Here is a 14491-nt window from a genome sequence, read left to right as displayed (position 1 = left end):
ACCAAAAGAAACAACCTTATCCGGTTCCGGTTCCGCCGGAAGGGGCTGCTGTTTCTGTTTCAGCGACAAAAGGCTCTCCGAGATAAGCGCGATAAGCTGTCTCCTTGTCTCCTCTACCGAATCGCTACCCCTCTGGCTTCATTCGATACCTCATAGGAGACGATACATCACATCAAGCTATACCGAGCCATGAGGTTCCAACCCCATCTCCTGTACGGTCAAGTGGACATCGCTCCGCACTTGCCCGAAGCGGAATGCCGCACCCAGGACTGGCCGTGAACAAAAATTTTGTTCATGTTCATGTTCGGCCGAACAATTGTTCATGTTCGAACATTGGTGTCCACTGCCAGCTGAGATTGTTCATGTTCACGTCCACTGCTAGATGAACAATTGTTACCACTGTTCAACAATTGTTCGACTTGTTCAAACAGGCCGAACATTTGTTCGAAAAGTTCACACTCAGCGAACAAATGTTCTGTTGCGCAAACAACTGTTCTCACAATTCGCCACCTGACTAGGGTACTTCTGCTAAGGCGGGGCAAGGTAGGCGGGAGCAGCTGCGGGAGCTTGAGCGGGTGGGAATGTGCACTGAGTGTGCGGATAGTTTTGAGCTCCGGCTCCTCGACCGAGCCTGTCAGCGTCCCAGATCACGCACAGAGAGCACACAGCAAAGGGGTCAAAGGAGCTTAAAACTTTCTGAAACAGCCATAGTCGTGTGTTTCAGGAGCTGCCCAGACCTCCTGCTGGGCGAACATCGAACATACATGAACATTTGTTCGCTGTGGTGAACAGTTGTTAGCGGGGATGAGCGTTCATGAACAGAGACGAACACTGTGAACAACTGTTCAACATTTGTTCATGGGTGTCCAACAATAAGTTCATGTTCATGTTCACTCCGATGCTGCCTCTCTGGAAAAAGTTTTTGTTCATGATTTGTTCGAACAATGAACATGTTCATTAACAATTGTTCACTTGTTCGGTTGTTCACGGCCAGTCCTGGCCGCACCCCTCAGCTCCCTCGGGAGATCTGGGTCAAAGTCCTTCGCCTACTGCAAACGCCAATCCCAGGTGCCCTCTCTTACCCTCCACGAAGTGTGTTTCGTCGTCCTGAACTACGAAACTGCATGCTTGTTTGCAAGGTGAGCTCCTTTCACGGCGCAGTCATCAGGTGGGCTGACTTTTCAGACCTTCCACTCTATCGCGGCACCACTTCTCTACACACACATCTTCACCGATAACCTGCCGCTCCTCCTGGAAACAAACCTCGGCGGCCGCAGGCTCAATCTCCGCCATACACGGTCTTTGCGCGTCGAGTACAGGGAGGTCCACAAGGATGAGCCCTGGTTGATATCGGCTTACGAAGACCTACTCAAGGAAGGCTGGACGGAGTGGTCGGAGCGGACAGATGAGGAACTGGAAGAGGACATCATGAGGCAGTGCGACGCAGAGGTGGAACACCTCCGGTACTGCTTCTACTTTCTCCAGGAGCGGACCACGGCCCGATTCGTGTTTCCTCGGCTACGGACGGTCGCCATCTCGTCCATCTATGGCGTCCAGGACCACTGGCAACGTTGGAGGGAGGCGCGGATGGAGGAGGGGGAAGAGTCTAGGCTGTATCACAACGCGCAGGCGCTCAACACATTCTGCAACCACCTCGACCTAGACGCATTCTGTGTCCGCGACCTCGCCGGTCCCCTCGCATCACTCGGACGCGACAGATGGACGTGGTCCTCCCTACCCTGCGTCCGGACTCTACACTATGACGACGACGCGGATGACCTCTACCTCTCGTACGGCGGACGCGTACGGTGGGCATGCGATGCTCCGGAGGACACGGACTGGGAGAGCTTCACCAAGACTACCATCTTCCAGACGGAAAAGGCGGTCAATGCTCGGAAGAAGGAGATGGGGTTATGCACGATCAGCTCGGAGGGTGCGGCCAACCTCGAGATTTACTGCTCGCCGTCCATCCCATCGGAGGAAATGTACGAGGATGGTCCCCCCGTCGGGTCTGACCCGCCTCGGTACACAGCCAAAGCGGAGCAGGCTTTGACGTTCTGGAGGGATAACATGGCGAGCGTGGGCGCGGAGCTGCAGGAGATCTACCGGGAGAAAAGCGGAGTTCTCGACCGGATCAGGTGGTATCCCTCGCCCGAGACGCCCATTTGCCTGGCGTGCGGGTCCGGGCCGCCTGATTATTCGCAAGAAGGAGCTCGGCGGGTGTGGATCGTAAATGAGGTAGAGTCTGCCTCTCGTTAAGGGTATGCTGGTAAGTCTCCGCTACTTTCGGGGTCAAGCTGACGAGCAGGGCTGCAGGGCATTGTAACTTCTACAGTCAGGGTTGAGATTTCTGCGGAGTGGTAGACAGTGTTGTATTCCGAATCAAATTCACGGTATAGCAGTAGATCTGTATGACTCCTTGCTCGCCGGGACGTGACCCAGAGCTGTGATGGAGCTTCGACTTCGTATAGGCAGCAGATATCACAGCGACGACCCGACGCGTCGCGTTTCAGATTTTGGCTCTGAAACCTGGTCACGCACGCGTCCACCTTGTCCATTTGACCCTTTCACTCTCATTACACACTACCCTCTGCACTGGAGGCATGAGTCGCCGTGGGTCCAGGTCTGCGCTTGGCCCTTCCCGCATCGTCTGCACAGGAGCTGCGAGCTGTACTGGCCGGTAGCCAACTCACAAGCGAAAGACTCACGCCCACCATGTCCGTCGCGATTGCCGGTCGGCCGGCTCCCTCGCTGGACCGAAGTCAGGCTCCATCGTCCTCGCCGAGGGCGCTCTCCAACTACCAGCTAGGCGATCTCCTGGGCCGTGGAGCATCCGGCTCGGTCTATCGCGCGCTCAACTTTCTCACTGGCGAAACAGTCGCCATCAAATCGGTTTCCCTCCTCACCCTTTCCCCCTCCGCCCTCCCAGACATCATGTCTGAAATCGACCTGCTCAAGAACCTCAACCATCCCAACATTGTCAAATACAAGGGTTTTGCTCGGGACAAGGACAACCTCTTCATCGTCCTCGAATACTGCGAGAATGGCTCGCTCCAGACCATTCTCAAGAAATTCGGCAAATTCCCCGAATCTCTCGTCGCGGTGTACATCAGCCAGGTCCTCGAGGGATTGATCTACCTCCATGACCAGGGTGTCGTACATCGCGACATCAAAGGCGCCAACATCCTCACCAACAAGGACGGGTCGGTCAAATTGGCGGATTTTGGCGTGAGCAGCAAGACGGGAGGGAATGACAATGAGGTGGTGGGATCGCCATACTGGATGGCGCCAGAGGTGATTGAGCAGAGCGGAGCGTCGACGGCGAGCGATATATGGAGTGTAGGATGTGTCGTGATGGAGCTGTTGGAAGGCAGGCCGCCGTATGGGGACTTGGCGCCGATGCAGGCGCTATGGCGGATTGTCCAGGATGAGAGCATGCGGATACCAGATGGTGCCAGTCCTGTGAGTTTGGTTGTTGGACTAGCTGATGCCAGATCGTCCGAGACTTCCTGTATCACTGCTTTCAAAAAGATCCCCATCTCCGTATCACCGCCAAAAAGCTGCTCAAACACCCCTGGATGCTGTCTGCGCGCCGAAACATCGATACCTCTCCCCCGCCGTCCCAACCGCCGTCCCGAGAGCCTTCCGCACCGAGTGCGAACACGACTCGAATACCTTCAAATGAGCGCAAGCTCAAGGAGAAGCCTGTCAACCCAGTGGTGGACAAGGCGGATATGGGGACGGTTAGGCAGAAGAAGCCATTGACGGTATATGATGAGGCGGTCCAAAAGGTGCAAGAGTGGAACGAGGCTCTTAACGGTGAGTCTCGCTCGTATCTATGAGCTGACGACTTAGCTGCTCCCAAAGGCGCGCATACTGTCCGTCGCATCCCCTCGGCCCGCCCCAGAAACGTATCCTCCGCTCTCCCCCTATCCACCCTTCCATCATTTGCACTCCCGACTCGCTCGTCAGCCGACTCCATATCCGCCCAAGCACCTTCCTCCGCACATGCCTCTCCAGCCCATCCGGCCGGCCTCGTTGGCAAGAACCAGAACGTCTCGAATGCGCTCAACCGGGCGAGAGAATCCGAGGAGGCCGAAAAGTGGGATGACGACTTTGCGGATGTCTCGTTCTCCAAGCTTGGCCGTGGGTTGTCAGCAAGATTTAGCTGATGGCAGATCACCGCTCAGACTCGACCATGAGTGAGGAGAATGATCAGATGACGCTCAAGGCGATCAAATCGCCCACGCCGGTCATTAGGCCGTCAGCGTCTATTCGGCCTCGCGTCGAAGCGTCTGCGAGTCGGGCTATACCCGAGTCTACGCTCGAGGATTACTCGGATATCGGGGTGGACGAGAGTGAGATGGACCTGGAGAGCAAGCTGGCCAATCTCAAGGTGGGTCACAGCCTGTACATCTCTGGCCTTGGCTGACTTCTAGATCAAAGGGAAAGGGCGTAAGGGCATCCTTCACCCCGACGATCTACGAAAGATCAAGTCACTCAAGCCTGCGGAAGCTCCTCCACCCACCCCTCCCAAGCCCATCCGCACCCTATCCACACCGACGAATGTCAAACCTACACTCTCCTCACTCGCTCCGGCTGCCACTCCATTCGGATCTACGCCGTCCCGACGCCGCGTCTCGCCCAATCTCGGCCCACCACAGAGCCCACATCTCGCTACTCGCTCTCCACCGGCTTCACGGCAGAACTCGCTCCGAGCCGATCCGCCAAACGAGGTGGATGTCGAGTTGCAAAAGTATCAGGAGAACGACGAGGATTGGGATGATATGTTTGGGGAGACGGCAACAGGGGAGACTTTGGGTAAGTCAGCTTGGACAGACGCAGCTGACAATTAGGAGCCAAGTCAGCCGCCTCGTTACAGCTTACCCGACGGTCGAACCGGTCTTGGCGGTCTACAGAAGAGGAAGAGATGGACGCCTTTGCTGGACTGGACGATGACTTTGACATGTCGGAGGATATCGAGGCAAATCTGCTCCGGGACAAAAAGGCGACGCTGTGCGGCAAGATTGAGAGGCTGGTCGGCGGGCTGGTCCCAAACGGAGAAGATCTCAAGGCGGTCTGCGACGAGCTGGTAAGCCCGCATATGAGGCAAGGGCGTAGCTGATGTGATAGCTCGTGCTGCTCGAAGAAACCCGGGATCTCGGTCTGGAAAATCACTTTGCCTCGGTACATGGAATGCTTGCGTGAGCTCTCCTCCTTGTGCAGGCGCGAGACAGGCTAATGCGCCAGTGTACTGGAAGTTCTCGAGTCGCGGATCAGCCGAGACGTGGCTGTCAGGCTGCTGAGAATCGTCAACTTTGTGAGCTACGCCCACCAGAAGGGTCGAGCACAAGCTGATCGGGCAGATCGTCAGCCTCGACGTGGATATGCTCGAATCGTTCTGTCTCATCGGCGGTATACCAGTCATCATAGTGAGCCACTTGAACGTTATTGCTCTGACCAAAGCTCATGCTTAGCCCTTCACCTCGAAGAAGCACTCTATCGATACCCGCCTCGAAGCTTCCACCTTCGTCCACCATCTCACCCTATCGCCCCTCACCCTCCAGATGTTCATCTCGTGCCGCGGTCTCCGGATCCTGGTCGAGCTACTGGACGAAGACTACATTTCGAACCGCACCCTTATCCTCTCTGCCCTCGAAGGTATCGGATCAGTATTCGACCTCCAATCGCCTACACCCCGAAATGACTTTTGCCGGATGTTTGTCCGAGAGGGTATCCTCGACCCGCTCAGTACGGCCTTGCTGGCGATACTGCGTGATACGGAGTTGGGCGGTAGCATCGGTAGTGCCGGTAGTGCGCTGTCCGGGAAAGGCAAGGAGAAGGAGAAGGAGGGTGAAGGAGAGTCGGAACATGCCGAGCGGGCCATGGCGGTCTTGCTATTGTTCTGCCAGGTGGCGCAAGCGGATGCGAGGGTCAAGGAGGCATTCGCCAATCGGACCATTGTTATCCGTGAGTTGCTGCATCCACATCTAGAATAAAGCTCATGTGCAGGCTTGTTGAAAGCGTGCGATTCCCTCTCGCGGAAACTGCTCGTCACCGCCATCAAGGCCATCAAGCACTTGTCGACTTCGCCGCAGCTCATCGAGGTGCTGCAGAACTCGAATGCCATGGAAGTGCTGGTAGGGCTGTTGGGCAAGACGACGAGGGGACTGCATAGTAACGTGAGATCACACCTTCGTATCGAGAAAGAAGGCTAAGCTGACCTGCCTAGGAAATCTGCTCGCATATCTTCCAAACGATCTACTCGATGTGTCGGCTCTCGAAAGCGCGTCAAGAAGAAGCCGCATCGGCGGGTATTATTCCCTTGCTCAAGCGGGTCATTCTGCAAAAGTCGCCGCTCAAGCAGTTCGCCCTTCCGATCTTATGCGATCTGGCCAATGCAGGCAAGGTCAGCCGAAGGTTATTATGGCACAATGACGGTCTCAAGTGTATGTGTTCTCGCGCCTCTGGAATTGTCCAAACTGATTCATCAGTGTACCTCGACTTGCTTGAAGACCCGTATTGGCGTGTCTCTGCGCTAGATGCTATTCTCGCCTGGTGAGCTTCGTGCTGTACGGACGCCGGACATGACTAGCTTACACCGACAGGATGCAAGATGAAACAGCTCGCGTCGAGGATGTCCTGATTGAACAACCTGGCTCGGAGAGCCTTGTCAAGTGTTTCGTCCAATCGACGGGCGTCTCCAACGAGAGCATCGTTGATCCGTAAGTGATCAGACTCGTTTTCCGAGTAGTATCTGACATCTTAGCTTCCTCAAGATCCTCCGTCTGTCCTCTTCAGTCACATCCACCATCTCCACTCCCGCCTTCTTCCGTCGTCTCTCCGACTCCCTCGAAAAGACCGGTAAAGCCGTCACCAAGCTCAACCTCCTCCGTATCACCAGGGTCGTCTGCGAACATCACCCCGATCGGCAGACCCTCGTCGAGCGCTTTGGACTGGCCGATATCGTCGAGCGCCTCGCCAAGCAGGACGAAGCGGTGCTCGTTCGTGAACTGGCCAAGGAGGTCATTCCCATTTTGCTCTTTGGCAATACCAGTCCGGCGCCAACCAGCGCCGAGGGGGAACGCGCAGAGTCACAGATGGGGCTCGGGGCGCCTCCGTCAGCGGCTGCTGGGATTATGGGTCAACGAGGCGGGAGTGGGATGCGGCGGACAACGAGCGAGACCATGCTGGATGTGGGTCGAGAGCGGGGTGCGGTAGCCGGTACAGCGATGGCGTTTGGCCCGTCAATGGCTTCTGGCCTAAGCGCAATAGCAGCTGGAGGGAGGGAAGGGGCGTTATCTGCTCAGCCGAGAGGGGCGTCTCAGAGAGACAGGATACGGCCGCTATCCCGAGAAGAAGGGCGGGAACCGAGGGAAAGGGAGAACAGTTATGGCTCATCGTCGACCGCGTCGTCGAGAGTTGGCGGGAGCGCGATTGGGACAGGCCCGCCTATAGCTGGAGAACGGCCGAAACATAAGCGAAGGATATCGCGGTCGCAACTGAGGTGAGTCTGGTCTTTTCCTGTCGCGGGTCTGGGCACAAGCTGATCATTTCAGGGAGGTACAATGGCAGACGGATGAGAATGGGAGATTGAAGTCTGTTCGGGCGCCGAGTAAGACGACGTGAGACGTCAGGAGATGTCTATAATCAGTATGGTTCAGGCAGTTGGGTGCGCCTATGAATACACCGGCCAAGCAATCACCTCGTCCGGCCGAGCTGCCGGCTAAGAAGGGTCTCATTCCGCGCATTTACCCCCCAGCCGACGTTCTTCCTGGCATAGGAACACCTGTCTGATTATTACTGTGCGAGAGCGAACCAGCCCCGTCAGGCGGAGTTTAGTCCAGTCAGCGGTCCTAGGTCACCCTCCAGGTCCCTCAAACCCAAACAGTCAACAACATATCGGATCTAGAGATCAGTCTAAGCTTCTACTCAACACTTTTACTTCCCTCATGCCCTTCTTCCGCCTGGCGACCCAAATCCAGCCAATGCCCCATTTCTCAACATTGCAAACCTCCCCGCTGCCGACGCCGCAGTCATAGGATCCCGAGCCGGTTCTGTTGACTGAGCCGCTTGCCCGGGTGCACCATACAGATCCTGCAGTGCAGGCGAGGGCATGACTCCGTCCCACGCTGTACTTCTGCTCCGATTCCTCCGTCCACCCGAAGCCGCCTCCCGCTGCGCCGCGGCAGCTTTGATAATATCCTCGATCCGGTCCGGTAATGGCTGGCCTTTGAGACCTGTCCGCGGAGATGGAATGACGGGGATGGAGGTGCTTCCGATCTCGAGCAAGGGAAGGGGTCGATCATCGTCGTCGTTCGGATCAGAGGGGGAGGGGGAGGAAAGGGGGTAGTGATATATTGGTGAATAGTCTGGGGGATCGTATGGTTGTGTAGAGCGACGAGGGGTAGAGGGTCCGGCGGAGGCGTTCATGGGATCAGGCATGGCTATGAGGACGGTGATCTCGGCGGAGTGTGGGGATGAGGGTATCGGAGCGGTGCTAGGCGATTTTGACCCAGTCGCAGCTGAGGATGACGGGGAAGTGAGGGAGAGGGATGTAGGCTTGATATCAGCTTGAGACCCTTACTTGGAATTTGAATAGACTTACCCTCCAGCCAGTCCCCATCTCGCCATCCAGATCCTCAGCCTCGCTTTCCTCCCTCTTCTCGCCATCCCCATCCACCACCTCCCCCTTGCCTCCGTCCGATATCCGCTCCTTCTCCCCAAAGACCACATCCCAAATCCCCGGCTCTTTGCCCAGTCCACCACCCCTCAATCCTCCTCCCCAACCAGCACTATCTCGCGCCGCATCCCCACCCACTGGCAGTCTCCGCCGCATCTCGGCCCATCGTCGTGCCTGACGCCGTTTCCAGATGATCGAGATGACGCCGGTCGAGAGGATTCCGCCGGCGACGAGGGCGATGACGATGGATTGGTAGGTCGTGCCGCCATATTGTGGGTTTGTAGCCATGATGATCCGCTTCCTTTAGATGTGTTCACAATGATCTGAAGGCCGATCCAAGCGCAGCTGCGATCTCGATAGACGGGATGGCTGGAAATAGAAGCGGTCGTTTGACCTTGATGCTTCCCGCGATTCCAAGATCCTGGGATGATGCACTCCGTCGATTTGCGCTTTAGACCTGCCGTTACAGGGGCCAGCAGATAATGGCGCTGATGTGCAAGGTATGTCAACGGGAAAAGTCAGCAAGATGGACAAGAACAATAGCAAGCCATAATGTGGGCGAGCTGCATGGTGGACGAGGCGCGAAGTGGAGGCCGAAAATGACGTTGTCTGTTGATCGACTGCTTACTGAGCTTGGGGTTGCCCAGCGCTCGCATACCCCTCCTCGGACAGAGCGTCACCCTCCATCGCCCAGCACGCATACAAGATGCCCAAAATGCATGGATCCAAGTGATACACGGACCGAGATGACAAGGATTGTTCTTCTCATACCCTCCCAATCCCTAGTCCCGCCACCGCCCCTCCTGGACCCATACCTGACCCGGGTGCATTTGGAAGGCCTCTCCATACCACCAGAGCCAGGATCGCGCTCGTCGCCATGAAGACATAGAATACGTTGCCTTCGTTGGTCCGCGCGGTGGCCATGGGGTCGCTTGGGTCGGTCGGCGATGAGAGGAGATTTCGGAGCGGGAGGAAGAGGAGGGCGATCATTATGTTCAACGTCCAGTTGAGGGCGAAAGCGAGAGATGAGAGGGCAGGGATGGCCTAGGCGTCAGCGTTAAATCAAGGAGAAGGAGCGGGAAAAGCTCACTTGGGCGGGTACCAGATCTGGGATGAGCAGGAAGGGTATTGGGCCCAGACCGACCGCGAAGCTCGCCTAAATCATGAGCACTGTCCTCGCCCGTATGTTAATGTTCCTAACTCACAATGAACCCGATGATTGCAAAAGCGCTGAGATTAGGCGAGTGCGAATTGAGCCCGTGAGCCAAAGCGGCAGATGTGATGCTCATACTGATCACCGAGAATAAGAGTAGGTTCTTCTTGCCAATCACCTGCCGCATCAGCGCACTGATCTACTGGCACCCCGAGGAAGGGCTCACATCAACGAGAAACACCGCCGGCAGCGTCATCAACGCATTGACGGTAGCAATACCAATACCAATCATTCCCGCCGAGTTTGGCAAAAGTGTCTTGAGCACGGGTGTCGAGTAGAACATGACGGCATTGACGCCTGATAAGGCCTGGAAGGAGATGACGGTGGCGCACAGCATTGTCGTCCCGCGTAATGATGTGTTGGATAGGAGTTCGCGGAGGGGAAGTTGGGGTGTGACAGTAGAGGTCTGAGCGGAGGTGATGGGTGAGAATGGGGTTGGGGCCGTTCCCGCTAAAAGAGGTTCCGAGGCTGAAGTTTCAGTCTCCGTCGTATGCTGAAGAAGTAGCGAACTTACCGTCTGACGTGTCTTCCCGAGCGGGTGCTGGTGTCGCACTTCCGGCGACGGCAGCTTTGATGGTTGCTTCTGGCGGGATGAACACCTTTGTTGCAGCCCAGATCTGGCCAAGAGACGCAACGCCCGATATGGCAACTACGAAACGCCAATTGCCGGGAGTATCGCCTTTCTACCATGTTAGCTACATTCTTTCAATGGTAGAGCTTGACAAACCGATCCAGTGATAAGCCAGCCGGCAACCTGAGCCATGAACACCCCAATAACAATGGCCAGCTGGTGGATCACACCTATCTGGCCTGACCTCGCGGAGAGCTGTGGGGACGACCGAGCCACTAGCGACAAGAAAGGCGGTATCAGGCAGAAGGCCAGACCAGCTGATAGACCCGCAACAAATCTGCCTGTCAGCTCCCATCTACGGTCCAACGACGTAGTGCGCTTACCTGCCCAGACCCAGCATACCCCAGTTCCAGCTCCATCCCATCAAGAACACCCCAACGAGATTCAGATATCCCGTCCACACTATCCCCCCCTTGATGCCCTCCTTGTAGACCACCCATGCACTCGCCAACGACCCGACTAAACCCCCGGCCGTGTACAAGGCGGTAACGGTGCTGTACCGGAACGCATCGATTTCGAGGCATATTGGCAGTCGAGACCGAGGGGCATGGACCGGCGTCAGACAGGTCAGCGATGCGACCGGGAAGTTGAGCTCGGCAAGGTGGTAGCCGACTGCAAAGGTCAGTGTGTATCAGTAGAAGCGGTAGCGGAGCAAGCGTACAGTACCACGAGGACCTGAGCGTCAGCGTCGGCGATCATCCCGGACAAGGGGAACCTACATGCAAGCCCATAATATGGAATAGATCGCTGGCTGCTGCTCTATCGCAGCTGGGCCTGGCATGTTGCTAGGTTAGATCGGTGGCATCGACTGTAGACAGCAAGAAGAAAGGAGGAGCGTATTTGGCTGGTCGCGCGTCGGGGACAGGGTGGAGAGCCGCGAAGAGCCGAAATCTCTTGGCAGCGATCACCATAACGCCGCAATTATCCGGCTTGAACGGCGGAATCTCAGGCGCTACCAATTGGGCAATCGTAAAGAAAAAGCCTTGCAACAGGCCGGCTCGAACGAACGATCGGTCTTAAGAGATACTACCGCTAGTCCAGTGCGGTCCAATGCTGCAGGTCTAGTCTACCAACTGAGCTATTCCAGCCGGCATTATGCGGCGTTATCTCGCCTCCTTATTGACCTAATTCAGGATCGCAACTCCGCATTCCTCGCGTGCCTGTGCAAAAGTTCTCGACACCTGATGCTGCTTGTTTTGACTTCAAAGCCGAGTCTCATCGCATAATGAGCACCACTCACGAGATACCCACGGCGGCAGCCGCGCCTACGCCTGCCATGCTCCGCTCGGTCCGGGAGAATGTCACCCCTGCAGCAGCTGAAAGCTCCGCCGCAGCTCAACATCGATACCCGACCGGTCACGATCCGAGGCTGAGGTACATCAAGCCTTACTGGTGGCCGTATCAGACATACGTCAAGGAGCGGTATGTAAGCGGTGCTTCCTGTCAGAACGATTCGTAGATGGAGCCAAAGGACTTATATACAGATGGCTAGGCCGACAGCTGCTTGAGGTGATCAGCTCGGAGTTCCGAGACCGCTCAGTTGATTACTATGTAAGCCTCTACCCGGGCTCATTGTGCATCTCCTGACCTTATAGCGTCACGCTTTAGAGTCTGGCGTCACCCGTATCAACGGTGTAATTGCCTCGCCGCTATACGTTTTGAAAGGATCTGATAGGCTGGAGTGCGTCGCGCCATGATTGCGAGACGCAAGCAAGAGCTGACGGATCAGCAACACTGTACATCGCCATGAGCCGCCAGTTGCCAACGATCCGGTGCGGGTGCTGCACATCGACAAGGAGCGGGAGTTCATTGTCATCTCAAAGCCTGGCTCTGTCGTAAGCTGATCATTTTGCGCCACCGTTGGCTCGATGGAAAGCTGATATCGCAGCCAGTGCACGCGACAGGCCGCTACTTCAGACATACAGTCCTCGAGATGCTCAAAAGCGACTACGGAATACATGGTTACGGTAAGTCTTGTGCTGGTCGAGCTCGCTCCTGCTGACCGAGTAGCTGTCAATCGGCTAGACCGGCTGACGTCTGGTCTAATGATCCTGGCTCTCTCAAGTAAAGCGTCACGGCAGCTGGCAGATGAATTTGCCAACAAGGAGGTGAAGAAGGAATATGTGGCGCGGGTGAAGGGGAAGTTCCCAAAGTAGGTTTTGGCTGCTGTCAGAAAATTGCGCTATAGCTGACGAACCTAGCGAGGAGATCACGGTAGATCAACCGCTTCTTACAGTCGACAGGCAGATGGGCCTCGTCATCATCGCTCCAGAAGGCAAAGATGCGAAAACGGTCTTTCTGAGAATAGGATACGACGCAGAGAGGGATGAAAGTATCGTCAGATGTCGACCGTTGACGGGGAGGAGTGAGCTTCTTGTTATCGGAAATGAGACGGAGCTGACTCCCAGCGCATCAGATCCGGGTCCACCTTCAGTTTCTCGGCCACCCCATCTCCAATGATCCCCTCTACGGCATGGCCTCAGTCTGGGGCGAGAATCTGGGCCAAGGCGGTGTCGACCTAGTACCCGAGGAATCCTCCACCTCGGTCACTGATATCCTCGCGCAGCGACAATCGTCCAACGCCACGCCAAGCGGCTCAAAGCCCAAGGCTGCCGAGACGTCGGGGTTCAGGCCGATATTGGATGACTCGGACCGGATGAGCGGGAAGGAGCGGCTACCGGACCACGCGGGCGTGAATATGAAGAGTAAAGGCAAGGGCGTGGATGAGGAGACGGAGATGGGGAATATCGAGCTGTCGAGCCCGATAAGGCTCAGCAGGCAGGCCAAGGAGATTATAGCGAAGTTGAGGCGGATGAAGGATGAGGCTGAGGATTGGGTCAAGTGAGTGTTCAGCTATTCATAAGGTGCGGAAGCTGACAGATAGGTGGAAGGAAGTGATCTTCACAACACAACAAGCGCAAGCTTCCCTCGCTCAAGCCCAACCTTCCACCGGCGAGTCCTCGTCCGCCTCGCAATCCGCCCGCTCCAAAGCTTCCGCCCCGGACCTCTCCGACCCCATCCACGGCGTGAACCAACGCATCCCCGTCCTCCCCGTCTCACGCGCCAAACAAACCCATCCCGACCCTGTACCCGAGAACCACGCTTCCCCACTCCAACGCCCCGACTTTCTTCCCCCTGGATTCTGCGATCAGTGCTACGTGCCTCTCCCAGACGACCCGACGCCTGAGACGCTGTTCATATACCTGCATGCGCTGAGTTATACGACGGAGCGGCTGGGGAAATGGGCGACGCCGATGCCGAGGTGGACGATGGAGGTTTGGGATGGGGATTGGAGGGGGTGGGCGGATGGGCAGGAGATTATGGAGGTGGGGGTGAGGAAGGGGGCGGAGGCGGAGAAGGTTGAGGAAGCAGATAGCCGGGAAGCGGACGAGAAAGTAGATGGGGAAAAGAAGGCTTCGTCGGGAGAGACGGGAGAGCAGTGAGATGATCATCTGGATGGATGTGTTCGGACTAGAGCAGAGGAAGACTTACCTGGTCGACTCCAACCATGAGAGAATGCACATATCTAGCTACTCGAAGCTACTCTTGCTACCGTCCGGTACTCGTGGCCATCGTCCGCGGCTCGTAGCTAGCATATTAAAAGTACTCGTAACGCTACCATCTGCTTATCGTAGCTTATTCGCAGCTACTCAGTCGGATACGTAGTCGCTAGGACTGCTGTCAGCCCTATATCATGAGAACTGTTCGCTTCCGAGGCATCTCCACCCTACTGTCGGAAAGGTATCTTGGCCCCCGGTCTTCGGGCGAACACTCAAGAACATGCATGGATCTGGATGGCCCCGACCTGAAACACATGACGTAAGCACGGGACGCGTTTCAGCTTTGACCGGTCAACTCTTGCACAGCGCGCAGCCGCCTTGCCAGCCACCCGCTAATGTCTCGGACTTGCCCTGGACCCTTTTTGGGTCCACAAATCATCCTTGAAAGGCTCCCAAAGTATACT

General features: G+C 56.3%; 5 protein-coding genes across 5 annotated transcripts; 3 read left to right on the top strand and 2 right to left on the bottom strand.

The window, feature by feature from the left end:
* Window positions 1–944: 944 nt before the first annotated feature.
* On the top strand, window positions 945–2259 carry MKK02DRAFT_30873 (uncharacterized protein; the record flags this gene model as incomplete). The annotated part of the gene is made up of 2 exons (XM_053088156.1): window positions 945–1139; window positions 1186–2259. The coding sequence occupies 2 exons, from the start codon at window positions 945–947 to the stop codon at window positions 2257–2259; spliced, it is 1269 nt and encodes a 422-aa protein (XP_052941663.1).
* Window positions 2260–2715: 456 nt separating this feature from the next.
* Window positions 2716–7511, top strand: MKK02DRAFT_21464 (uncharacterized protein; the record flags this gene model as incomplete). The annotated part of the gene is made up of 16 exons (XM_053086420.1): window positions 2716–3462; window positions 3495–3654; window positions 3718–3819; window positions 3856–4146; window positions 4179–4396; window positions 4440–4821; window positions 4860–5092; window positions 5134–5204; window positions 5251–5320; window positions 5367–5432; window positions 5478–5970; window positions 6013–6182; window positions 6233–6449; window positions 6495–6558; window positions 6609–6725; window positions 6770–7511. The coding sequence occupies 16 exons, from the start codon at window positions 2716–2718 to the stop codon at window positions 7509–7511; spliced, it is 4143 nt and encodes a 1380-aa protein (XP_052941662.1).
* Window positions 7512–7950: 439 nt separating this feature from the next.
* On the bottom strand, window positions 7951–8971 carry MKK02DRAFT_41516 (uncharacterized protein; the record flags this gene model as incomplete). The annotated part of the gene is made up of 2 exons (XM_053091595.1): window positions 7951–8562; window positions 8609–8971. 2 exons carry the CDS (start codon window positions 8969–8971, stop codon window positions 7951–7953), a joined length of 975 nt encoding a protein of 324 aa, XP_052941661.1.
* Window positions 8972–9448: 477 nt separating this feature from the next.
* Window positions 9449–11308, bottom strand: MKK02DRAFT_21040 (general substrate transporter; the record flags this gene model as incomplete). Its single annotated transcript, XM_053086354.1, is given in 9 exon segments — window positions 9449–9727; window positions 9774–9839; window positions 9889–10014; window positions 10063–10405; window positions 10419–10579; window positions 10624–10804; window positions 10851–11139; window positions 11189–11202; window positions 11247–11308. The coding sequence occupies 9 exon segments, from the start codon at window positions 11306–11308 to the stop codon at window positions 9449–9451; spliced, it is 1521 nt and encodes a 506-aa protein (XP_052941660.1).
* Window positions 11309–11803: 495 nt separating this feature from the next.
* Window positions 11804–13970, top strand: MKK02DRAFT_21516 (pseudouridine synthase; the record flags this gene model as incomplete). The annotated part of the gene is made up of 11 exons (XM_053086425.1): window positions 11804–11949; window positions 12012–12078; window positions 12123–12208; window positions 12257–12362; window positions 12416–12494; window positions 12538–12679; window positions 12729–12892; window positions 12936–13146; window positions 13234–13368; window positions 13412–13553; window positions 13623–13970. The coding sequence occupies 11 exons, from the start codon at window positions 11804–11806 to the stop codon at window positions 13968–13970; spliced, it is 1626 nt and encodes a 541-aa protein (XP_052941659.1).
* Between the last annotated feature and the right edge of the window lie 521 nt (window positions 13971–14491).

The sequence above is a fragment of the Dioszegia hungarica genome (genome assembly GCF_025882075.1).
Source record: "Dioszegia hungarica strain PDD-24b-2 chromosome Unknown MKK02contig_32, whole genome shotgun sequence".
Classification (NCBI taxonomy): domain Eukaryota; kingdom Fungi; phylum Basidiomycota; class Tremellomycetes; order Tremellales; family Bulleribasidiaceae; genus Dioszegia; species Dioszegia hungarica.
Note: the sequence above shows the minus strand (reverse complement) of the source record. Positions and strands in the feature narration are given on the sequence as shown.